Source organism: Protopterus annectens, chromosome 8.part0, assembly GCF_019279795.1.
Source record: "Protopterus annectens isolate FY-2018-M chromosome 8.part0, PAN1.0, whole genome shotgun sequence".
NCBI classification, from domain to species: domain Eukaryota; kingdom Metazoa; phylum Chordata; order Ceratodontiformes; family Protopteridae; genus Protopterus; species Protopterus annectens.
The window spans coordinates 1,019,753,288-1,019,776,349 of NC_056741.1; the positions used below are offsets into that span (position 1 = coordinate 1,019,753,288).

General features: G+C 38.8%; 1 protein-coding gene across 3 annotated transcripts in view; it reads left to right on the plus strand.

Moving 5' to 3' along the window:
- LOC122809200 overlaps positions 1 to 23,062 on the plus strand; it is a 377,799-nt gene that overhangs the window by 165,357 nt on the left and 189,380 nt on the right. For all 3 annotated transcript variants that reach the window (XM_044080508.1, XM_044080510.1, XM_044080509.1), the window contains one exon: positions 9,603 to 9,677. In XM_044080508.1, the coding sequence (XP_043936443.1) occupies positions 9,614 to 9,677 (64 nt within the window). In that variant the 5' untranslated portion in view covers positions 9,603 to 9,613. The remainder of the gene's footprint in view (positions 1 to 9,602; positions 9,678 to 23,062) is intronic.

The window sequence follows — 23,062 nt, forward strand, 5'->3', positions numbered from 1 at the left end:
TTTTGGAAAAGTTTGATACGTGGTATAGAAGAAAAGAAGAAGGGATGAACTTTTTTCTAGTTACACTGGATATAGCATCATTATTTACAGTCATCCCGATAGAATATGGAATAGATGCCATTAGAAAATTGTTAATGATGGAATCTATGCTTCAACCACGTGAGATAGAAAATATATGTTCATTACTTGAGTTGGTGTTGACAAAAAATATTTTTATTTTTGATGGAACGCCATATCAACAACTAAATGGGGTGGCCATGGGAACATCAGTAGCCAATAGTTTTGCCAATATGGTGTTATATATTTGGGGAAAGGAATATGTAATGAATGAAACTAATAGATTTAGCCATTTGCTAAATAGTTATTGTAGATTTGTAGATGATTGTTTTTTTACGTGGGCAGGGACAGTACTTGAATTAGAGAGTTTTGTGCAGTATTTGAATAGTACTACAGATTTTTTTGAGTTTAAAATGGAATACTCATTACATGAGATAGTTTTTTTAGATGTGAGTATTCAGAAAAATTATGATAGAGTAGTAACTAGGGTACATAAGAAGGAAGTATATGCTGAAAGATATCTTAAGATGAACAGTATGCACCCACCATATATTTACAAGGGAATTTTAAAGTCGCAATTAATAAGGGTTAGTAGACTTACTACTGAGGAAAATAGTTTTATAGAGCAGCTTAATAAAATGAAGGATGAATTTGTGAAAAGTGGTTATTTGTTAACAGATGTAAATCAAGCATGTGATGAGGTTATACAAGGAAGAAAAAACATATATAAACCTATCTTTGGATTCACAAATACGGAACATCAAGATCAAATAACAGAAGGTGGTGAAAATAAAATAAAAGATAATGTTGTAAGATTTGTTACAAGTTATAACACCAACACCATAAAAGTTCGTAAGATTATTGAAAAGAACTGGGTGATACTGATGGCCCAACCGGAATTGAGGGATATCCTGGGTTTGAGACCAAGATTTGCCTATAGGAATGGGCAATCAATAAAACAGATGCTCTGTTATAAAGATTTTATTGATGTTCCAAAAAATATACCAACTAAAATAGGAACATATAAGTGTCATAATTGCACTTGTTGTAGGGATATATATGAAACAATAGGATATTTTCAGCATCCCTTAACAAATGAAGAATTCACCTTTAAATGTAGGGCTGACTGTAATACGACAAAATTAGTTTATTTAGCAACGTGCACACAATGTAATGTATTTTATGTTGGAAAAACATGTGGGAAATTAAAGGATAGAATAATAGAGCACAAGTCTGAAATGAAAAGAAAAGTTGAATCAAGTGGGTTGTATAGGCATATAATGGACTTCCCAAATCACACTTTTAAATTTAGAGTTATTTGTGTGTTAACTCTAGGACCAAGGGGAGGTGATCTAGATAACTATCTACAAACAAGGGAATATGAATGGATAGTTCGTTTACAAGCAGATAAACCACCTGGTCTTAATAGTGCTGTTAGTATAAAACCAATTTTGACAAATAGGCAAAAACAATATCTTTGAATGTTTGTGGCTCTGTTACTTCCTATATGTTTATATATTGTTTACATTTTTATATTTTATACTGTATATGTAAATGTTTAGTATTTATAACAATCTTTTTAATGAATGTTTTCAATGAATGCTTATAAAAGTTAGATTTTAACTAATGTTTAGGATAGGTTAATTGTTCATGTTCCTTTAAGTATTTTGGCTGGCTTAATCATGTGATAGAATTAATCCTCTATTTAAAAGTAATGAATGGATGTATTTTTTATATGCTGAGGAAGGGTGTAGACCTGAAAGCTTCATTAAATCTTGACGTGTGGTGACTTTTGTGTGTTTTTTAGGCCTATAAATGCCCTTGGGCAGATAGCCTAGTACCTACCTATGAACCTATGAATCCCACACAAAGCTACTTGAAATGATAATAGATGATGAATTAAAATGTGATCTCCGTATCCAACAATCTATAAAAAAACAAACAAAAAAAAAAAACTGAGTGTCCTCTATAGGAACAAAAAATTCATAACTTTAGACTCAAGACACTCCTTGGCCAAAGCTTATCTACTTCCCAGCCTTCTCTATGGTGCTCCAGTCCTGATAAACCTACAATCTTCCTTAAATTACTAAGCTTGAACAGGCATACAATAAAATTCCAAAATTTGCTACAAACCTTCCACATCGCTCTCACCACTGCATGGCACTAAAGAAACTACAGTGGTTTGAATTTCCCCATCACCTTCTCCACATAACTCACTTCCTACTCAACAAATCCTCAGCCTGCCCATCTCTATCCAATCTTATAACTTACTGTAATCCTTCATGCCCACTTCATAGCACAGACCAACTTCTTCTACAAATTTACAAACCCAATAAAACTATTGGTAAAGTATTATATAAATGTTCAGTATCTTATAATTGGAATAAACTTCCACGGAACATAAAATATATTACACATGCCAATAGTTTCAAAAACATCTAAAAAATTCCCTAGCTAAATTGTGGCTATGCCCTTGTCATGACCTTATTTAAAGCCTTTAAAGCCTTACCTCTTCTTTCTGCCACTAATTTCTTGCTCTATTACTTCTACTTGCAATCACTTTCAGGATTTTAAGACTTACACAGCTTTACTCCAAATTCCTTGTAATACGAGGTCTATACTATATGCTCAAAGTTTTAAAACTTCGACTTCCATATGATCTACACCATATGAGCAAAGTTTTAAAACTTCGAACAAATAAGAATGACCATATGAGGCTCGAACTTTTGAATGTTCATGATTTCTAATGGAACCCGTAATATGAACAGGTATTAAGCTACTCCTCATTTGTCTGGTCTACTGAATGTAACATAGATATGTTTATAGCTTGTTCTGGATTTCTGACATTTATAAACTGTTATATATTGTAAATGTTCTTATGCTTTTGCCCTTGTTTTTTTTTTTTTTTTTTTTTACTTTGCTTATTCTTGTTATCATTGTATACTTATTTGGAGCTTTTCTCTTTGGGTCTCCTCTGAAAATGGGCTTGAGCGCAGTTGAACCAATTCAGTTAACAAATGTCAAATAAATAAATAAATAAATCATATTTAGCCTCACAATATATGAATAAAGGAACAGTCCTAGTGGTACACCCTAACTGTATCCCATTAGGTTGCATGTGATATCATCTTTCTCAGTCAACCAGCTTTTACTCAAAATTTAATCTCATATAAGTCACTAGTTGAAAAAGTAGACATTTTTCCAGTTTATCTAATAAATCCTGATGAAGGGCACAAACAAAGGCACTGCTGAAATCTATGTGCAAGACATCCTATTGAATATTTTCTTCTAATGCCCTTATCCACATTGTTATAGATTGAAACATTATTACACATCTGCTATTATGATATGCGTGCTGGTGGGTGTTATTCTGTCTAGCTGACATTTGATCATCTATCACTTTCTGTAATATTATTTTTCTATAATTGCAGTAGAGTTTAAGAATAATCTAATAGGAATATAACATTTAAAACTCCCGGGTTTCCTTTCTGTTATGTAAATAGATCTCCCAATGTCTATTTTCCAATTAATTAACATTTCCTGTTTTTTATAACTACTTTCAAAAAGTAGTTGTAAGGGTGTTGCTAATTGTTCCCAAGATTGTTTATGCCCTTATTAGTCAATACATTGTTACATGGTGCATTTTGCAATCCAGTTTACTAAATACAAAAATAAGATCTTTCCTATCTAAATTTAGTTGGGAGTTGGTCCAGGGTTGGGGGTTGGTATAATGGTTAAGGTGTTTGCCTCACAGACACAAGGTACAGGATATGAGTGTGACCTTTAACAGGACAATTGGCTAAGCTTAAAACAGCCCAAAAGGTTGCTAGCCAGGTACTTATGTTTGAACTATAATGCATATTGCAAACTCAGTTTACTAAACACAAAAATAAGATCTTGCCTATCTAAATTTGGTGATTTATGAAATTATTTTCTCTTTTCCTCCCCTTTAATTCCAAAGACTTGGCTGATTTTTTTTAATAAACAAATCTACTGTTTCTTTTCTATAACTTACTGACCTTTATCCAACATTAATAATATCTACACAGTTCATTTTATTCTGTCCCTGTCTAATAAGAAAAGCTCTTGTTTTGTCTGACACGTCATAAATTAACCTGTCTTTGTAATTTTGAATATAAATTTTAACATATCTTTTACTTTCCGTATCTATTTTGTTGACCTCATTTTGTATCAACTCCTAATTAATTTGCATTTTTTATGCTTAATTTGTTTTTCTAATCAGTAGCCTTGTGTTTTTAATTCAGTTTTATTCTGTTCATATATTTTAATTTGCCACCAATCTATATCTTCTTTTTAACAATGAATGACAAAACTTTACATTTTAGGATATCCCTCAGCTCCCACATAGCTTTGTTCCTAAGGACAGTATTGAGTATTATTTAAGTGTATTCCTACTATCTTTTTATAATAAGTATGTATTTCTCACCTGCCTTCCAAAAGAATAAAAAATTCACAAATTCTAGGTTTGGTTCAAATTAATTTATAAATGTTGTTGAGAAGTAAAAAATAATTTTGAATTCCATAATTATAAAAAATTAAAATGTGTTGAAAAATGACTGAAATGTGGCTTCAAGAATATTTTTCTTGTAGTTATTTATTTATTTTTTTAAGTATTCCTGTAAAGCATTCTCCTTCACGAATATTTTTACTTTCAAAGCAAATTAGTAGATATCAGGTAATAGTAGTGATAATATTTTCTGAAAGTTGTTGGTTGAGAATGTGCTTACGTGTTGAAAAAGGTTGCTTTTACTTTTGAGCAAGCAGTTATCTGACATTGTACTAGACGTTTTCTTAGGAAAATACACTAGACAATACTTGGTAGTTCAGCTGTCTTTGAATTTGCTGGCACTTGTTCTGTGAATAACAGAACTTCACTTTCGCTCATTGCGTCTAAAGAAGGAATAAACATTTCATAGGCCGGCAATTGTAGAGGTTTCCAAGTTTGCACTAAGTTAATAAATAATTTGAACATGACTATTATGCCTTCATTTCATATGCCAGGATCCACAGAACAAGATCCACCTCAGGACTGTGATTATTCCAACAGTAAAAACAGACGATCTAGACCACCACCACCAGGTCCGGATCATCTGTTTTTGCTGTTAGAATTTGCTGTGAAGCTGGGCCTTAAGTGCGAAGTCTACAATTGTGTTTTTAGGACTGCGATTATGTAAAGCTAAATAAAACTAAAAACAGTTCAGTACCATTGTAAGTAACAGGTTGCCATTAGCTCTTCAAATTAAAAAAAATAGTGACTTCAGTGACAGAAAATACGATAAGGATATTGTCTCATTTTATAAAATAGTGTAAGGCATTAATTCACAGGTAGGTACTAGGCTAGCTGGACCATTTTAAGTGTAGCCAATTTCCCTTCCAATGTAAGAATCAAATCCTGTACATTGTGTCTGTGATATAAATGCATTGACCATTGTGTCAACCCAACTGTTTCTTTTTTTTTTCTGTGGGGAAAGGTTTTGATGTATACATCTTTGATTACGTATTTTTAAACTGTGGCTGGGATCCTGAAAACTTTACTTGCAATGGAATAAACTTCTGCGGCCAAAAAGGGCAGCTAATATGCATGTCTTTGAATTATGTGATGTTACTACTATTACCAATTATTATTTTCTTATTGAAATCAAAGCTAGAGGACCATGCATTGCTTTTGGTACAGGCATCCCCTCATTCACTCTCTCACACATACATAAGTTGGTACTAGGCTATCAGCCCTAGGGCCTATACAAGCCTAACCATAACAATTCCCTGGCTATTTCTTCCCGCACTACTTACTTTCCGGGACCCCTGTCTAGCAGGGCGACTGATGTGATCCCCGGGGTGGATTTTTTTCTTCCATCCAATTATCAAGGTTCATTTTGAAGAGGGCCAAAGAGGAGCACTGCTTGACATGTATGGACAGTCTATTCCAGAGTCTGGGGAGTCTCTGGGTCAGGAACCTATTCCTCCAGCATGTTTTGTTTATTGTGATAACAATGTTTAGATCCCTGGAGTGTGTGGCTCTGAGGGATTGGGATTTCTTTAAGTGTAGCATATCCAACAGCTCTGGGTTTGACATGGCCTTGTATGTTAAGCAGAGATCGCCTCAGAGTAGGCAATATGCGACAGAGTATAGCTGGAGTTTTTTAAGGTGGTCAGCATAGGGCATCTGCTTTAGGCCTGTGATTCTTTTAGTGAGGTATTTCTACGGCCTTTCCAGTTGTTGCAGATGTCTTGAGAGGTGCATACCAAAATGGGTATTGTATTCTATAATGGGTCTAATGAGGGATGAGTACAGTGGGACAATGACCTCCTTTTTTCTTGATGAAAAGCCCTTAGTGATGAGGTGTGCCACATAGAAGGATTTCCTGACTGTTGTGGCAATGTGATTATTGAAAGTGAGACCACTGTCCACCTGTGTCCTTAAGTCTCTTATCACACTTTCGGTATTTAGTGTACTGTCACCTATGTGGTAATTCACGGGTACATGTTTTTTCTCAAAGGGGATAATGATACATTTTTTGGCACTGAGCTTGAGCCCATGGTTCTGGCACCAAGCATCTGTTTCTGTAAAGCCCTTTTGTAGAGTATCCACATCATTTGGGGATTCAATAATGGCTCCCAGTTTGCAGTCATCTGTGAACTTTGTTAGCCAGAGTCCCTTAGTGTTGGCCTGTACTTCAGAGAAGTAGATGCCAAACAAGAGAGGTCTCAGGACTGAACCCTGAGGTACTCCACTTGTCACTTGTCTGGAGATGGATTTGGAGTCAGACACTTTTACAGTGTGGGTTCTGTCAGTACGCCAGTTGGCAACCCATTGAGTGACAAAGGGATTAATGTCCAACTTAGTAAGTTTATCTATGATTCCAGAGTGGGGGGTGATGTCAAAGGCCTTGGCGAGGTCCAGATAGGCTGTGTGGACTGCCTTACCCTCTTCCATGCCTCTGGAGACTGATTCGAAGAAGTCAATCAGGTTCAGGAGACAAGATCGTCCCTTCACGAATGCAAACTAGGTGGGGTCCAGTGTTTTAATGTTGCCAATGTCTTTGTTTATAAGTTGCATGATAATACGTTCCATGACCTTGCAGATCAGGCTCGTCAGACTGATGGGGTGGTAGTTCCCGGGATCCAAGGTGGATCCCCCCTTGTGGAGTGGGACAACTGTAGCTGTACGCCACTCAGTAGACACGAAGCCTGAGGTGTGGGTATGATTAAACATGACACTTAGGTGAGGTGCCAGTTTATTTTGTAGTTCATGTAGTACACAGCCTGAGATGTCATCTGGTCCCATGGATGCTGTATTCTTAGCTTTGGAGAGGGCATTTTTTACCTGTGTGGCCGTTATTACCAGAATTTGGCAATCTTCCAGTATTGAGATGGGCCATTTAGGGGGTGAGAGGGGGGTGAAGTTGGCACTGAATCGATCTGCCAGGATATTGGCAATATCCTTGGGATCAGTATATCAGTATCATTCCAACACACACACATCTGCTATACCTCTCAACTGTCCCTGATTTTACAGAATATCCCTGATTTTGCCTGTTGTATTTGCTGTGTACTTTGTATAGTATCACAGACAATTATAGTCGGACAATAATGCCACACATCAACAGTTTCTTTCATTCTTTATATTCTTTTTAAAATGTGTTGTGCTGCAAAACCTGTTCTGTTAAATTTTAAATGACTTAATTATATTGCAAAGTTGTCTCTAATTTTGGGTCTTCCTTCCAACATTATTTACGTTTTGTCCTTGAACACCTACAGCCCATAACATCTCATTCTCTGTTCCATACACACACAACTGCACACATACACACACACACTCATCCAAGACCACTCAAACCTTTTCAGACACAGACATACTCTGCCACATACAAACACACAATCACACACACCCCACCACTATTCCTCTGCTAAACAGTCCAACACATACTTGCATAGCAGTCTCTGCCATTAGAATTAATGAGTGAATGCATGAATGCATCATTCTGGCTGTGTTAATTAATAAGGCTAGCAGTGCTGTTTTATGTGTCCCTGCAGTTCTCAGAATCACTTGGATGTGTAAATACCTTCCTGCATATATTTTCAGGGGAGACCACATGACTAATTAGCAGAGGCTGCTCCCCTGGAATTCCTCATTGATGGAATTATCATTTAAGCTGGCCATGAAGATAGCCCATTGAGGTGATTCTACCAATCATATCTGTGAATCAGAATGGGCTACCACCAGTGGTTTTCCACCCATTTTAGCACTTACTGAATTCCTGCCTGTGTTTAAGAACTCAAGACTTAGTAAAATGCAAACCCCATCACCTCACCTACCTTCACCTACTTACAGCACATAACACAATTTATAAACTCTCAGCTTGTCTTGCCTTCAACAACATTCTCCTTTGTTACCACCCTAACAGACCCTTTTTTTCTAATAACAAACATCCAATTTCCATCTACAAACACAGTAAATATCCTGGTCTCTGTCTCTACTCTCACATTGCTGGAAAAATCTGGAACTCCATCTGACTACCAATTAGATGTAACCTAAACATATAAGCTTTTAAAGCCTATCTAAAGGAATTCCTATTTAACTCTTAGCTTTGCTCTTGTTCCAATCATGGCTTATCTCTTACCTACCTTCCTTTTTCTCTTCTGCTAGTAACTGCATTTCACAATCTGCATTTCTTGTCTTATTCTTAAGTAAGACATTCCCCTGTGAATGTGCTCTTCCTTCTCATGTTTTATTACTACTGTTATATAAACATCTCTGTGGAATGTAACTTAGCATTTTGTATCCCTGATTGTGAACTGCAAATGTTTCTACTATCTGAAATCTATTGTATGGTTGTATATGTGAAGCTTTCCTCCCCAAGCCTCAGCTGAAAACGGGTCTTCTAGGATCAGTCAGACTTTCCTGGTAAACAAATGACAGTAAGTAAATAATCTGTGTTTGAAAAAAAAACCTGAGAAACCTGCAGAAGTGTTTCTGGAGGGAGATGTTATTCAGCAGTTCTTCATGTTTTGCCTTCACACCTTCTTTTGTTATCATATCCACTCCAAGACTTTACAAACTCTAAGAAACAGAAGTATTGAAGTGCAATTAACTAAATGGGGTACTTAGAGGGTAAAGCCTCCACATGTGGGATTGCAGGAGAGCTTAATGTTGTCTGTGAACGCATTGTACTTTCTTGTTATAATGAAAGATTTTGCTTTAATTTATCATCAATCACACCAGCTTATATGACTGAATTAAGTCCATTGTTTCAAACCTTTGTGTAATGGACATAGAAGAAATGTGTACAAAAAAGATGGAACTCAAAAAAAACTAGGTCACAAAAAGGTCTATTAATCATGGCTGCATATGAGGAAGATGTTTATTTTCCATTACCAATTTAACATATTGAAGTAATGTTTCCTAACAACAATTAATCAAATTCTTCATGTGGGTATTCAATAAAACTCTTGAATGTTCATTCTTTATATAAAACTATGTACATATTGCTGGACAACTGTTTAAATGCATGCATTTTTTCTAGGAAGCTGAGCAATGCATAGAAATATGAAGAGGGTATTACTGCTTGCTTTACTGCTGGTTGTGTTTTTTCAAGTTGGTAAGTTAATTTCATTATTTGATGCCTTTATTTGCTTTCTTCCATTGTGGTCTGTGGAATTTTGTTAAAGATTTCTTCCCACCACAGTTATTCTTACCATCATTATGCAGCCACGAATGGGGCAAATCCTTTTCTCCTAGTTCTCTGATTTACTGGGGAGAGTGACAAGAAGAAAACATAGTGTGACTAATGTAATGAATTAATAATAAAAGCGATGAGTGGTCAGTCAAGGACCATAGGGAGAGGTCAAACAAAATAAAGTGTCACAGTGCTGCCCTAATCTTGATTAAGGATAAATTGTTAAGTGAGTTCTGTAAGTGAATACCAAGAGCACCTTGTTTCCTTTCTTGTGCACTATGGGCATTTTTGGGGGAAGTTTTGTTTTTGTGCTGACAGGTGTAAAATGGGCAAGGTTCATATTTGCTGACTCCACTGATATTAAACTTAGAAACCATTGATTCCAGGAAGAAGTCATGCCAGTGTAGTTTGTAATTACATGCTGGCAATAATTCACCTTGTATGGGATTTTCTCTTTTCTTTACAATTATGGGATGGAGTATTTAGCATATATAAGTAGTGTAGTGCAGTAGGGTCAAATCCCTGCACATGCAGGTACACAAGGTTTCCCCTACAATTCCCTTGCAAAAATGATTTTCAAAGTTTTCACCAAACTGAAAGTTTGATTTCTGGTTTTCATCACTTAAAAGCTTTAAGGAGTTTAACCTCAACAAAGTGTAAGAACAGGGATTCACTGACTCAGAAGTCATGATATTTCATTACAGTTGCTTTTTGTCTCTTTTATAATGACAAAAACAGACTATAATACTGTTAATTGTAAGAGCACCTCTTTAGGCTAGCACGGTGGCGTATCAGTTTTCCTTTGAGTGCTCCAAGCAGGAAATAAATTTGACTAATTAACTCAGATACATGAATCCTTAGACCAGAGGTGTAGCTGACTCAGTCAGCGTCCTGTGCCAATACCACAAGCCAGCGTCCCAACCCCAGGTAGCTCTTCAACTGAATAGCAAAAAAAAAAAAAAAAAGCACTTCCCTGTAATAACCCGATCACTACATTCTGGTGATTGGGGTATAACAGTTAGATCCATGCACACAGCAGCTAGCTCTGCTATTGAAGAGCAAAAAAAAAAAAAAGAAAATTCATAATAACCTGATGGCTACATTGTAGCCATCTAGTTATTACAGTTTCATCCATCCCCCTCCCCATCCAGTTAGCTCTTCCACTAAAGAGCAAAAAACAAATAAGATAATGAATGGCTGAACATGCCCTACCAGCACTTTGTACTCAGGTGACTGACGTTTTCACTCAGCCATAGCTACACTTCTGCCTAGGACAGAAGAATGGCAGTGAGTAACAGAGCTGGCTTAACCATTTTGGGGGCAGCAGTACAGAAAACCCTGCTGAGAGCAGGTTATGATCAATCAGTACCCTGGGGAGAGATTGCAAGCAGTGTGCACATGTGAACGTCTGCTCCTGGAGATTGTGCACAAGTACAAGTCTGCTCATTTCTGTTTATGAAGATCAACATGGTATATACCACATATAGAGGTCCAGCTCAGTGTGGGAAAGGAGATTTGTAACTATGTAGAAAACAAAAAATATGGGAGAAAGGTCAAATGAAGACCTCTCAACAGCACTTAATTTGGAGGCACATACATATTATCAGGTTTAATTTATCCCTTCACATGATATACGTACGTACTCTGGAGATCCTTTCCTAGTTTCAGGCTTCATTTGCTCTTTCACATGATTTTCTGAATCCATAGACTACACAGTCAAATCTAGGACCCATATGTTACATTCCCTTTTTTGAAACAAGAATAAATGCCTTTGTGAGGTAGATTGTTGCAGTATCGTTCATTAAGTCTACATATTATACACTGCATCTTTGATAACGTACCATTTTTGTCACTGTTGTTTTTGTAAAGTTGTGTTTCTGAGCAGTGTGCCATACTCCTAACAGAAGTGGGAGCTGTGTGCTGTTCATCGTTCAGATTTTATGCTAATTAGCTTCTAGATTTTTGACCAGATGTACCTGCTGTCAGTGGGTTGAGTGGTATGGTAATATGCTGGTGGAACAGAGTCATGCAAATAAAAAAATAAAATAAAATTACCTTCCTTTCCTAATGAATCCAAATTATGAAGATGGACCTACCAATGTGACATTTGATTGATCCCAGTACTATCAGACTTTACAAAATGCAATGACGTCAAAGTTGCATATATGCAGGAGGTACGCATCTTGCATGATGGGGGAGGAAGGGGGACAGTGAGGAGGTTTTACTCTATGTAAAACTAGAGTTTGAATTCCATTTCAAATTCCTTTTTTTTTCAGATTTAGGAGAATTTGACTTCCTGGAATTCAAAGTTGTATCACAGAACTGCAGTAGCATTTATTTATGTATACTGTATATGTATTTATATTTTATTTACATAATTATTTATTTTGTTTTCCAGTTTAGTTTGCATTGAAGGTATAGGCCCCTACAGAATGATGTCAGGCATTTAAGAAGCTTTAGTAAGACACTAGGAAGGCCAAAAAATGATTTGCTTTATGCAATATCTAATGTTTTCAAAATTGGTGGATATAAGACTTTTGTAAAGAATGATGAATCAGATTTAGAGAAAGTTCAATTTTTATTATTAGTTAAAAAACCTTTACAATGACTGTCCGAAAACTGTAGGTCATTTGAATGCCATTACCTCATAGAAATTGTGATTGCTCATTTTGTAATACCTGAAAACTTGCAACATTTGGATTGCAAATGGAATCGTTAAGGTAAGGTGTTTGCCTGCCACCAAGCACAGGCAGGGTTCAATTCTCACACAATAATGCTAGGCTTAAAAAAATGGCAACTCGCAAGTTAGTTTAGCCTAGTACGAACCTATGAACCTAAATGTTTTATGAGAATCCACACTGAAAAAATACTAAAATATTTGTTAGCTTGCAACAATGTATTAACTATTGATAACACCAAAGCATTGTACAAACATTACTTTATGATACAACAGCTGGAATCCCCACAGAGACACATTACTAAAAGGATACAAGGCCTAAACATGTCCTACGTGGACAGACTCAAAGCCCCTGTCACTATAAATGCCTAAACAACATGTCCTACATGGACAGACTCAAAGCCCTGTCACTATATTCGGTATCCTACAAACTGCTAAGACATGATCTGTGCCTGGAATACAAAGCATCCTCCGACTCATTACTGATTGATTTACTGCACATCAGCAAGTCAAATGGCATCAGAAATACTCAGTCTAGGGATCTAAACCTTTTCTGTAACATCTTCAAAATGCTTTGGAGTGACAGATATATTTCTCAGATGACACAACTGTTGTGGAACAGTTTTTCCATCCACATAAAACAAAGTTTATCTCTGTCCATTTTTCCAGGAACTTAGATCTATGAAAGGGAAACAGTGAATGTAAACTAGGACTGCCCCCTGTACTAGTAATGAATGGAAGCAGCTCCTAAATGCTTTATCCCCTGCATGGGTCCCCTCAAATTATCAATCTTACAGTCTCAGTTATTCTTATTAGGGGTAACATAATTATTGACCATGGGATGGGTAAGGCCAGTCTATAACCAAATGGGAAAGGTTATTTTGAGAATAAAAAGGGGAACTGGCTAAGCTTAAAGTGGCCCACAAGGGCAATAAGCCTAGTACTTATCCATGAACCTATTAAATGGCAAGAGGTAGAGGTAAGCAGTGAATGTAACAGAGTACAGCATCTGTTACTATATGAAAAATTGACAACTTTGTTAAAGCTGAGCATGTAATAAAATATCTACATATTTATTCATATTCGCAGCTAGAAGGGCATTCAAGGAAAACTACTAAAAAACCCTCCCCCGATTTACTAATCTTCCGCGTAAGACTAGATTAGTCTTACAAGGAAGTGCCAGTCTAAGAGCATGATGGTAAGGCGTCATGCATATTAATGAGGATGCGCTGCCTCAACTCTAAAGCTTACACGGAGCATGGACGAGTGTAGGGGGCATGTCGGACTGCCGAGCAGTCCAAAAATCCACGCCCCTGCAATGAAGAAACACTGCAATTTCGAGTTACATGAGTGAGTCCGCACACATGTGCACAATGTAACACTACACTTCCCCCATATGTTAAACAACTGACAAAATTAAAAATAAAAAGAGAGTTTTTTATTTCATCCGATATAGCTGGCCGTATTTGTGCGTGTTTTCACGGGTTTGCCCATTGCTTAGCTACAGTTAGCAGCTTTGACACCAGAAGAGGATAATAAGAAAAATAAATGTAAATTAAGCAAAATAGCGATAGTGTAGTGGTTAGAGCCTTTGCACAAAGCGGAGGCATTCCCGGTTCAAGTCCTACTACTGCACATTCCATTTTCTGTTGGAAATCTGTATACAAAAATATTTCCTGACATTTTTCATGTATAAGTTTTGTAAAAAGCATTGAAATGTTAAATGTAGTAGTGAACGAATTTTATATATATATATATATATATATATATATATATATATATGAAGGTGAAATGGTTATGCAGTCTGAGGCACGAGTACCCTATTTTAAGCAATACAAAGTACTGCTAAGCACATTTTACCAGTATTGAGCATATTTAAATCCAATTGCACGTAGCTGCGCACCGCGTTAACCAGCACAATATCTTTGCGTGTAGCTGTGCACCACGCTAACCAACGCAACCACAACGTATTTGCATGTAGCTGCTCACCACACTAACCAGTGCAATGTCGAGCAATGTCAAGTAACGTTGGGCAAAGTTGGGCAAAGTTGAGCAAATTCGTTTAAACATGGCCACACCTCCTTTACTGTACCTTAACCAGTCAGGTCTTCCCAGTAGGAAAATAGAAAGCAGTGACAGGGCTCGAACTCAGGATACTGTGCACTATAGTGACAGTACTTAACCACTAAGCCATGACAGCATTTCATAAACATGCACTTTCAACAGACACATATCTATCAAAGGAATTTTAAACATTGCCAACATCAGCTAAGTAGGCGTGCCTACAGCTGAGTTTTTCCAAAAATGACCAATCACAAATAAGTGCGGGAAATGAGGCATATTTAAGCTCCACAGGTGGGAATACTTGCTATAACTAGTTGTAGCTTCCTTCTGCAGTCAGCATGGCCGGTGTTGGAGAAGGCACTCGATTTAGAGCGCAACGCTGGGGCATCGAGGAGTCCAAAGTAATGGTTTGGCTCCTTGTCCACAATCATGAGGAAAGACTCCTGCTGGGCCAGTACCAGAGTACCCAATATAAAATGGAGGCCTGGAACAGTCTTGCCCGTGATCTCATCAGTGCCACTGGTGTTCTTCGGACTGGTGAGCAGGTCAGACACTATTATTCTGACCTCAAGTGATGTAGGGAGGATCAACTGGACCAGTGGATCCAGGAATCCCGTACAATGCGTAATGCCCCAGTACTGAGTAAGTAGCCATTGTATTAAGTAGTTAAGAATTGCTATGCTTGTCTATACTATGGATAGGTATGTCTCAATATCACTGCATTTACTTCACAGCTGCAGGTGTCCGGGCTATGAACCAGCAAGCCCATGAAGATAGGCTGCAAAGGCTGCGTCATCCGGCAGGTTAGTAATTATTCTGCATGTACTGTTATATATAAAATAAATGAGAGTGCCTTCAAAAAGTCTTTTAACCCAATAAATAAAGGTGTAATAATCCTTTAATAAATGCATGATTCATTGAGTGCGTCTGTGTCATTTTCTTTGATATGTTGCTGTACTGTTGCATTCTACAAATAGTAATGTTGTATTAAGCAGTGTCAACCCACACTTGGGTAGGCCCATATAACGTGGATGAAGGGAGTGCCAGTAGCTTGTATGCATATTTACAGCCCTCAACTGTTGGTTCATGGCCAGCATGTACAGGTTAATCTGGCACATGAGTAGCTTGGTATTGTGTTCCCCAGAAATGTCAGTGTGCAGCCAGAAATGTAGGGAGCTGTTAACATATAACTGATACTTTCACCTGAATATATCTAGATAATTATATGAAAGTAGATCTGTCAGTGTACCATCTTAGCAGTAGTGTGTGTGAGCAACTCTCAAAATATGTTGCAGTAACAGCTGCATCTTGGACAGTTTGTATGTAAGATACAGCTCATGTATATAATGATCTAGCAAAATCCAATTGCACAGTATAAGGACATTGGGTAGTATAATAATACATATAAGGGACATATAACTGCAGTTAATAGGAATGTAGTGAAAACTAGAAGGATATATAAGTTGTTAATTGAGCTATTTTTCCCACCCTGCTGTATGTGCCTAAAAATGCAATTCCTCACCTCAATCGGTATGTCTAATCTCAAAACATTTGTTGGGACATGTGTCCTATTGGTTTATAAATATTTGCATTAATTTCTGTGCATGTGCCCTGTTAAAATACCACAAAATTGGTGGTGTGTTGCCATCAATTCAACCTCCATGCTGTTGTAATGTCCACTATTGTTCTATATATGCATGTGTTATGCTTGCTTTTCAACTGTTGAAAATCTGGTGTGTTGGGTTAATGGGAATACTTCTGCATGCTGCTATAACTAATTGGGAATGCTGTTGACTGTTACTAACCCATATCTTTATTAAACTCTCCAGAACATAGTTCGTATGGGAAGGCCTGTCCCAGCGGACCCACTTGTCCCACCTCAGCTGGCCATGGCACCTGGCACCAGCAGATCTGGGGCCCAGCCTGGGACCGCCTCCTCTGTTGGCCCTGTGCCACCTTCGGGTGGAAATGCTGCAGGGGATGGGGCTCGGCCCCCCGATGCAAGCGTGGGTGGAGGAGGGGCACCTATCACCCTTCGAACGGTTCAGGCTGTGGTGCGTAGAGAGATTGAACATTCTGTTGCAGAACCTCTACACCAGCTTGAGGCCCGAGTGGCGCAACTCCCGGGTCAGCCTGCCCCTCCTACACAGCCCCCAGTACAGCCACCCTCTGGGCCATGAAGGTGCAATGGTGACTGCCCATGGGTGGGGACCTCAGTCCCACTGTTTCCATCTGGGGGCTCATGGGCTTGTGATTTCCAAACATCCTCCCTGTCAAAGGTGTTCACCCACCACATGTGTCATATACTGCCCCTGTATGCGTCTTGTTTGTCTTGTCTGTTTACCTCCCCAACCTACCTCCCCAAATATACCTATTTCCCCTACCCCACATTCCACTCACCTGAAAAAGAAAAAGGGGCAATCTGCTCCCAAAAAAAAAAAATTACGCCCCATACATAGCTGCCCATTTTGCACACATGTCCACTGGACACATGAAATGTTATTTAATTGGCATTACAACATACTCCCAAGCTATTTTCCATACTGTCTTTCCCTTTTTGTGCCCTTTTTTCACCACTTTCCTATCTCCCCATTTTTCTTTTCTTTCAAAGAAATGAGCGAAGGGTGAGCAGGAGTAAGCACTATTAAGCAGTAGTTAGCAGGTTTGCACGGGTTTGCGCTTGACTAAGCAATGCACAGCAATGCGCAAACCCACGCAAACCCGCTTACAACTGCTTAAAAGTGCCTTAGTCACTCTGTATGTGAGGGCCCTTGTTCTGCTCAGGAGCAAAATAAAACATCTCTGTAAGTCTCGAACCCCAGACCTTACACACACTACACAACATGAAGTACCACTAAGCCATGGTAGATATACATCAGGTTGGTGTTTAAATAATTATATCATGCGTCAGAATGAGTAAATGTAAAGGAAAAATAGGAACACCATACCACACAACTTGTTCTGTGGATGTTGACCAATAGTTGTTGTGGGATTACATTACATGACTGTGATAAGAGAAGCAGCCATTCTAGCAGGAAATAATGTTACACCATCACTTTACAACCCCGCACAGTATCACAGCAGGACAAACACTGGCGTATCTGTTTAGGGCAGAGGCCATATCTCCCAACTGTCCCTAATTTTCAGGGATGTCCCTGATTTTGACACAAATTTTAGCTCTGTCCCTCTGAATCCCTCCGAAAACTACTGACATTGGCCAGAAAGGTGGTGAATTACACTTAATGAATAATGACAATAATTAAGAGTTAGACACTTCTTTTACTTCAGAAAAGGTGTATTAATTCATATGCTCTGATTCTCTCAATGTCTGAACTTAATGGCACTAATATTTTAAAGGTGTCCCTGACTGTCCCTGACTTTTTCTTGATTTTTCCCTGAGTCTGTTCAAATATGTACCTGATTGGTTGAGAGGTCTGGCAGAGGGAGAAACACAGAGGCATATCAGCCTTTCTGCTGTTACACAATGTGCAAACAGCTTTGGAAGGAGTTTCGGAAGCATACCCTTATGTAGGAATACAACACTGAAATACAAATGGATGTAGCCATGTACTGTTAGCAACCAACTATAAGAATGCCATTACTCTATTGCTGAAAAGACCTGTGTGGTGCACAGACAAAAAATAACAGGCTATTCTCTGGCTATCATGTGGATAGGTCCACAGTTGGGAGTTACGCTGTCAGACTACTTGCCTTGATAAACTAACATGTATACAGCAACCCTGTAAGTCCAGCAAGATAAAATCCTCACAATATACTACTTACGCTCTCTGTACTTCTGCAACCCTACCCAAATGTAGAATATACCTGTGTGTGCAGGGTCTACAAGGATGTAGGTAAGCATACTCACAGTACTGAAATGTGTTCAGTTTTTCTGAGCAGCTTGTGCTAATGTCAAGACTAAAGAAGCACAAACTGTTTAGAACTGAGTAAATGAATATTCACAGTACAGCAGTTCACAAACAATTCTTGTGCCAGAGGAATACATCTCAGTAACTAGCTTTGTATGGCAGTTAATTGTAACAGTTGAAAAGAAAAGTACATCTTTACATGTATCTTGGGGTAGCATTTTGAGGGGTGAGTTCATTTCTACACTGACAAGTAGGTACTGGAAGCAGCAACATTAGGTCTGAGTACAAAATGTAAATCTCTGGCTACAGCCCTGACTTCTGATACAAGAATTATACCAACCTTCTGACTTAAACAATGATGTCCACAGCAAACAAGGATTATCTCCATCTTGGAAAGCTGAAAGGGCCATGCCTACATGAGTCAGCAATTTAAAGTACTGGGTTGCTATGTCAGTGATTACTGCAATTACTACACAGCAGGCTGCATGCAATTAGCAAATGGCGGTCACTAAATGGTGCAGAGGCCATCACATGCTCATGTGCAAATTCCTACAAAAGCTGGCTGCAATCTCTGCCAACAAACTCAATCACTCTATTGCAGAGACTGACAGAGAGAGAGAGACAAAGAGAGAGACAGAGACAGAGAAAAGGAAAAATAAATATTACCAAATCATACAAAGGAAAGGTATGTGACACATATGTATTTACTGGCATGTAGTAGATGTTATTGAAGAATAGTCTACATAATGTGTGTGAACCATTCATATGTGGCAGCAGTACTTTGTTATGCACAGATGTTCTGCTTAACTACTACTATGGACAATACTATGTGTACCTGTGAAATGGATAGCTCAGCATTAAATGTCAAAGATCTCATCCATGTTATCTGTGTTCTGTACAGTAGTGTGGCCAATGGCTGTTGGGGGATTAGCACTAACATTATATAAACATGGGTGTGACAGAACAACACATGCATGATAGTCATATTAAAGTGTAGCTTAGCATTGGCAACTGCTGTAGTAGTCTAGTATGCTTATCTAGCATCTGTTGCCATATATACCCCTCCTAATGTTAGTGTGTGTTCATATGTGACACCTGTTTGTGTTGCAGCAAGGCCCAACAGTTCAGCTGTGAGGTCCAGGAACTTACAACAGTGTGGACCTTGTGTGTGTAAGCCATACACATACGGAGAAATATATATGTGTCATATATATTCACATCTGTATATGTGCATAGTGCAGGGGGCATATTGCAACTGTTTGTGAAGGGGGAGATATATATGTTGGTGAAGGTTAGTATGCGCATATTTGTATGTAGTTTTTAGTGTGTGACAAACAAGACAGCACACAGTGCTGGTATATGACATGTGGTGGTTAAACATTGTGGGTGGTTTGTTCAGTTTGCAATGTTGACGCCAGTAAGACCTGCTATATCTACCTGCGCTGTGAACACCTTCAATGCATTTAACCCCAGACTGTGCAATTTTATTACATTACTGTACACCTTACATCCTTTGTATAATTGATATTCTCACTATGAAAGGTGAAATGTATATGTGCCTACATATATATATGTATATGTGTATATGTATGTATGTATATATATATATATACTCATACACACCTACATCTACTTGTTGCAATAGATTCTCTGTACTGTTGACTGACTGTGATGGTCAATATGTTTGTGAATACTTCAAAGATATGTATCTGTGGGATAGCTTAGTGGGAAACTGTTTATGTTATGGTATTATGGTTCCTTGCTTTGATCCTAGCAAAAGCTCTGTATTCTGTTGCTAGGCAGAACAAGTGCTATTGCATACAGTGTGATTAAATCCCTTGGTTTTAACTAGGGTGTGTCATTGGAGTCTAAAACACTACATCTATGATTATTGATTGGTACTGATGTTGAATGCAAATCCTGTGTGTACTGTACTACTACTTGAAGCTCTGGGCCTGTACAGCAAAGTATGGTGTATGTCCACATTGCTTGCATCCACTGATGTTCATCGTGTTACCCTGCTGCAGTCATCACACTTGGGTTATCCTCTCGTCAGGCGGTCCCGCAGTCGGCCTGAATTCCAAAGTCTTGGTCCGGCGTTGGTTGCTGTTGCTTCTTCCCTTACGTCAGTGTGCCAGGGGTATATAAGAGGCATCCGACGCCATTTTCTTCAGTCTTTCTTGCTGCGTGGTGCCCGAAGCAGAAGCAGCTCACAAGTGCCGGTCGGCCAACACCTGAGATTTTCGAATTGAATTTCAGTCCGAAGTCTTCAAAGCTAAGTACCCCATCGGGGAACCTTTTTCTTGCCCCAGTCCGATGTCAGAAAAAGTTAACAATTGCATTTCTTGTGGGAAGCAAATACCTCATAAGGACTTTCATTCTTATTGTATTCCTTGCCTAGGGCCAGACCACGATGTCACTGGTTGTCGGTTTTGTGCTAGGTTCAATAAGCGAACTATAAAGCGACGCTTTGATTTCACACTACACTACTTCGGTAGGAAATTTAATTACACTATGCCGTCGGAGCAACCGACTATCGCCGTGCATAAAAAATGCAAAGATAAAGACAGGCAGCTTAGATCCAATCCAGACTCCGAGGCCTCAGCTGGGCTGGTCGCCGGTTCTCTGGTTTTCAGTGTGGCACCTACGCAGCCCCTGATGACCGCAGAATTGGAACCGCAGACTGCTTCGGATTCTCAAACAGAGAGTTCTAGGCCGACGTAGCCATTTTCTTTAGGCCCTACCGATAACATTGCAGAAGGAGAAGCCGGTGCTGCGGAAACACCTTCGGTTACAGAAGGTGTCTTCAGACCGACTACTCTCACCATAAAATCTTATGCTAAGCTTAAGACTCCTTTAAAACCAAAAAAGACTGCACATCAGTCCCCAGTTCAAGGCCCCAAAACTCATTCCCTCCAGTAGAGCTCTTTTGAGTGTGTACCTTTAACTCCTAGTGGGCATGGCTTCAGCATTTAAAAATTGAAGTTATCACCTTACATTTTTAACAAATACCCATTGACAGAGGTCATATATAGATACAATTGTGTTTGCTATCATGTATGCTTCAAGATAAAATTTTCCAATATCTTGTATGTAACATGGTTTTGGAATTATTAATGCAAATATGAACAGGCAATATTTGACACCTAGAGGAGCAGTAGGGTGTAACTGCAGAAACGCCTGGAGAAGTCACTCAGCTGTAATGAGCTAAGAAACAGATGCTTAAATGGCTGAAGATTTGATTTCTTTAATCAGGGGTTCCCAACACCCCCCCCCAGACAAAAGGCCTAGACAAGAGGAGGATTATGCCTCCTCTGATCAAGTGTCTATTTCCTCAGGTTCCTCTGAGGAACAGGATTACTCCTTTCCCCCTTATGAAGATTCTGATGCTGAAGATTCCATTCCTTCAGCTTCTCCCCCTGAAGACTATTCCTTTGGGGAAACCTTACATACCATGAGGGAACATTTCCACTGGGAAGGTCAGGATTACTCCGACTCAAAGAAAAGGCTCCGAGAGTTTCTTTTACTCCCCCAGCACAGACCACTTGCTATCCCTCCAGTTTTAGACATTGTGGATGATGTTTACTTAGAATCTAGACTAAATCCAGATTCTCTACCTCCTGCTCCAGCCAAACCAGATAGATATTATAGAGTGCCTGACTCACACAAATTCATTTACAAAAGCCCTGTTGCTGACCCAGAGACAATCTCCCAGGGTCCCAAAGGGGCTAAGGCTTTTATGGCCAAAAATCCTGTACCCTCTGAAAGGGACTCCAGAGCACTAGATAGGTGGGGAAAGAAGGTTTACACCTCAGCTACTCTAGCTATGAGAGCACTAAGTTGTCAATTTCACCTGCTGAAATACCAGCAATTCCTAATGTCTCAAATAAAACAAAAGATGAGCACGTATCCTCAACAGTCTGAATTCAAAGAAATGCAGGATCTGTTGCATGCAGCTGAACAGGTGGGCAAACACACCTTACAATGTGGATTTGATTCCTTGGAAGCTTCGTGTAAAGCAGCTGTTACTGGGTCTGTTATACGTAGGCATGCTTGGTTAAAGGAACAAACTCTGCCTGATCATGTTAAAGCAAAGTTACTATATGTACCCTTACAGCAGGATGTCTTATTTGGGGTTAAAGCAGAAGAGGTTTTAAAGAAAATGGAGGATAAGGCAAAATCTATGCAGACGGTCAAAGATTTCTTACAGGTACAACCCCCACACTTCAGCAGAAATTGGCCAGCAAAAAATTGGCCCTTTCCAGCTTCTGACAGACCACAGAGGGGTAAATACAGACACCCAAGGGGCAGAGGACAAGCACAAATCCCTTACAAACCTCGCCAGTAGGGCACTACAACACAGAAGGGAGGAGAAGACAGGTCCCGAACTACTAGAAGACAAACACAATGACTTAAACCTCAAACTGCCAAGCAAAATTCTATTGGCAGCTCCCTTGGGAGGAAAATTAGCATTTTTTATAGACAATTGGCACATCATCACAAAGGACAAATGGGTCCTAGACATTATCTGACAAGGATACAGATTCCATTTCCACACCTTGCCAAGGATAAAAGGAATGCCAAACTTGCAACAAAATCAATGGGCAGAGGCACAAAAACAAATTACAGCTCTCATGGGCATGAGAGCCATTCAACTGGTACCTACACAGGAGCAAGGCCAAGGACTTTACTCAAGG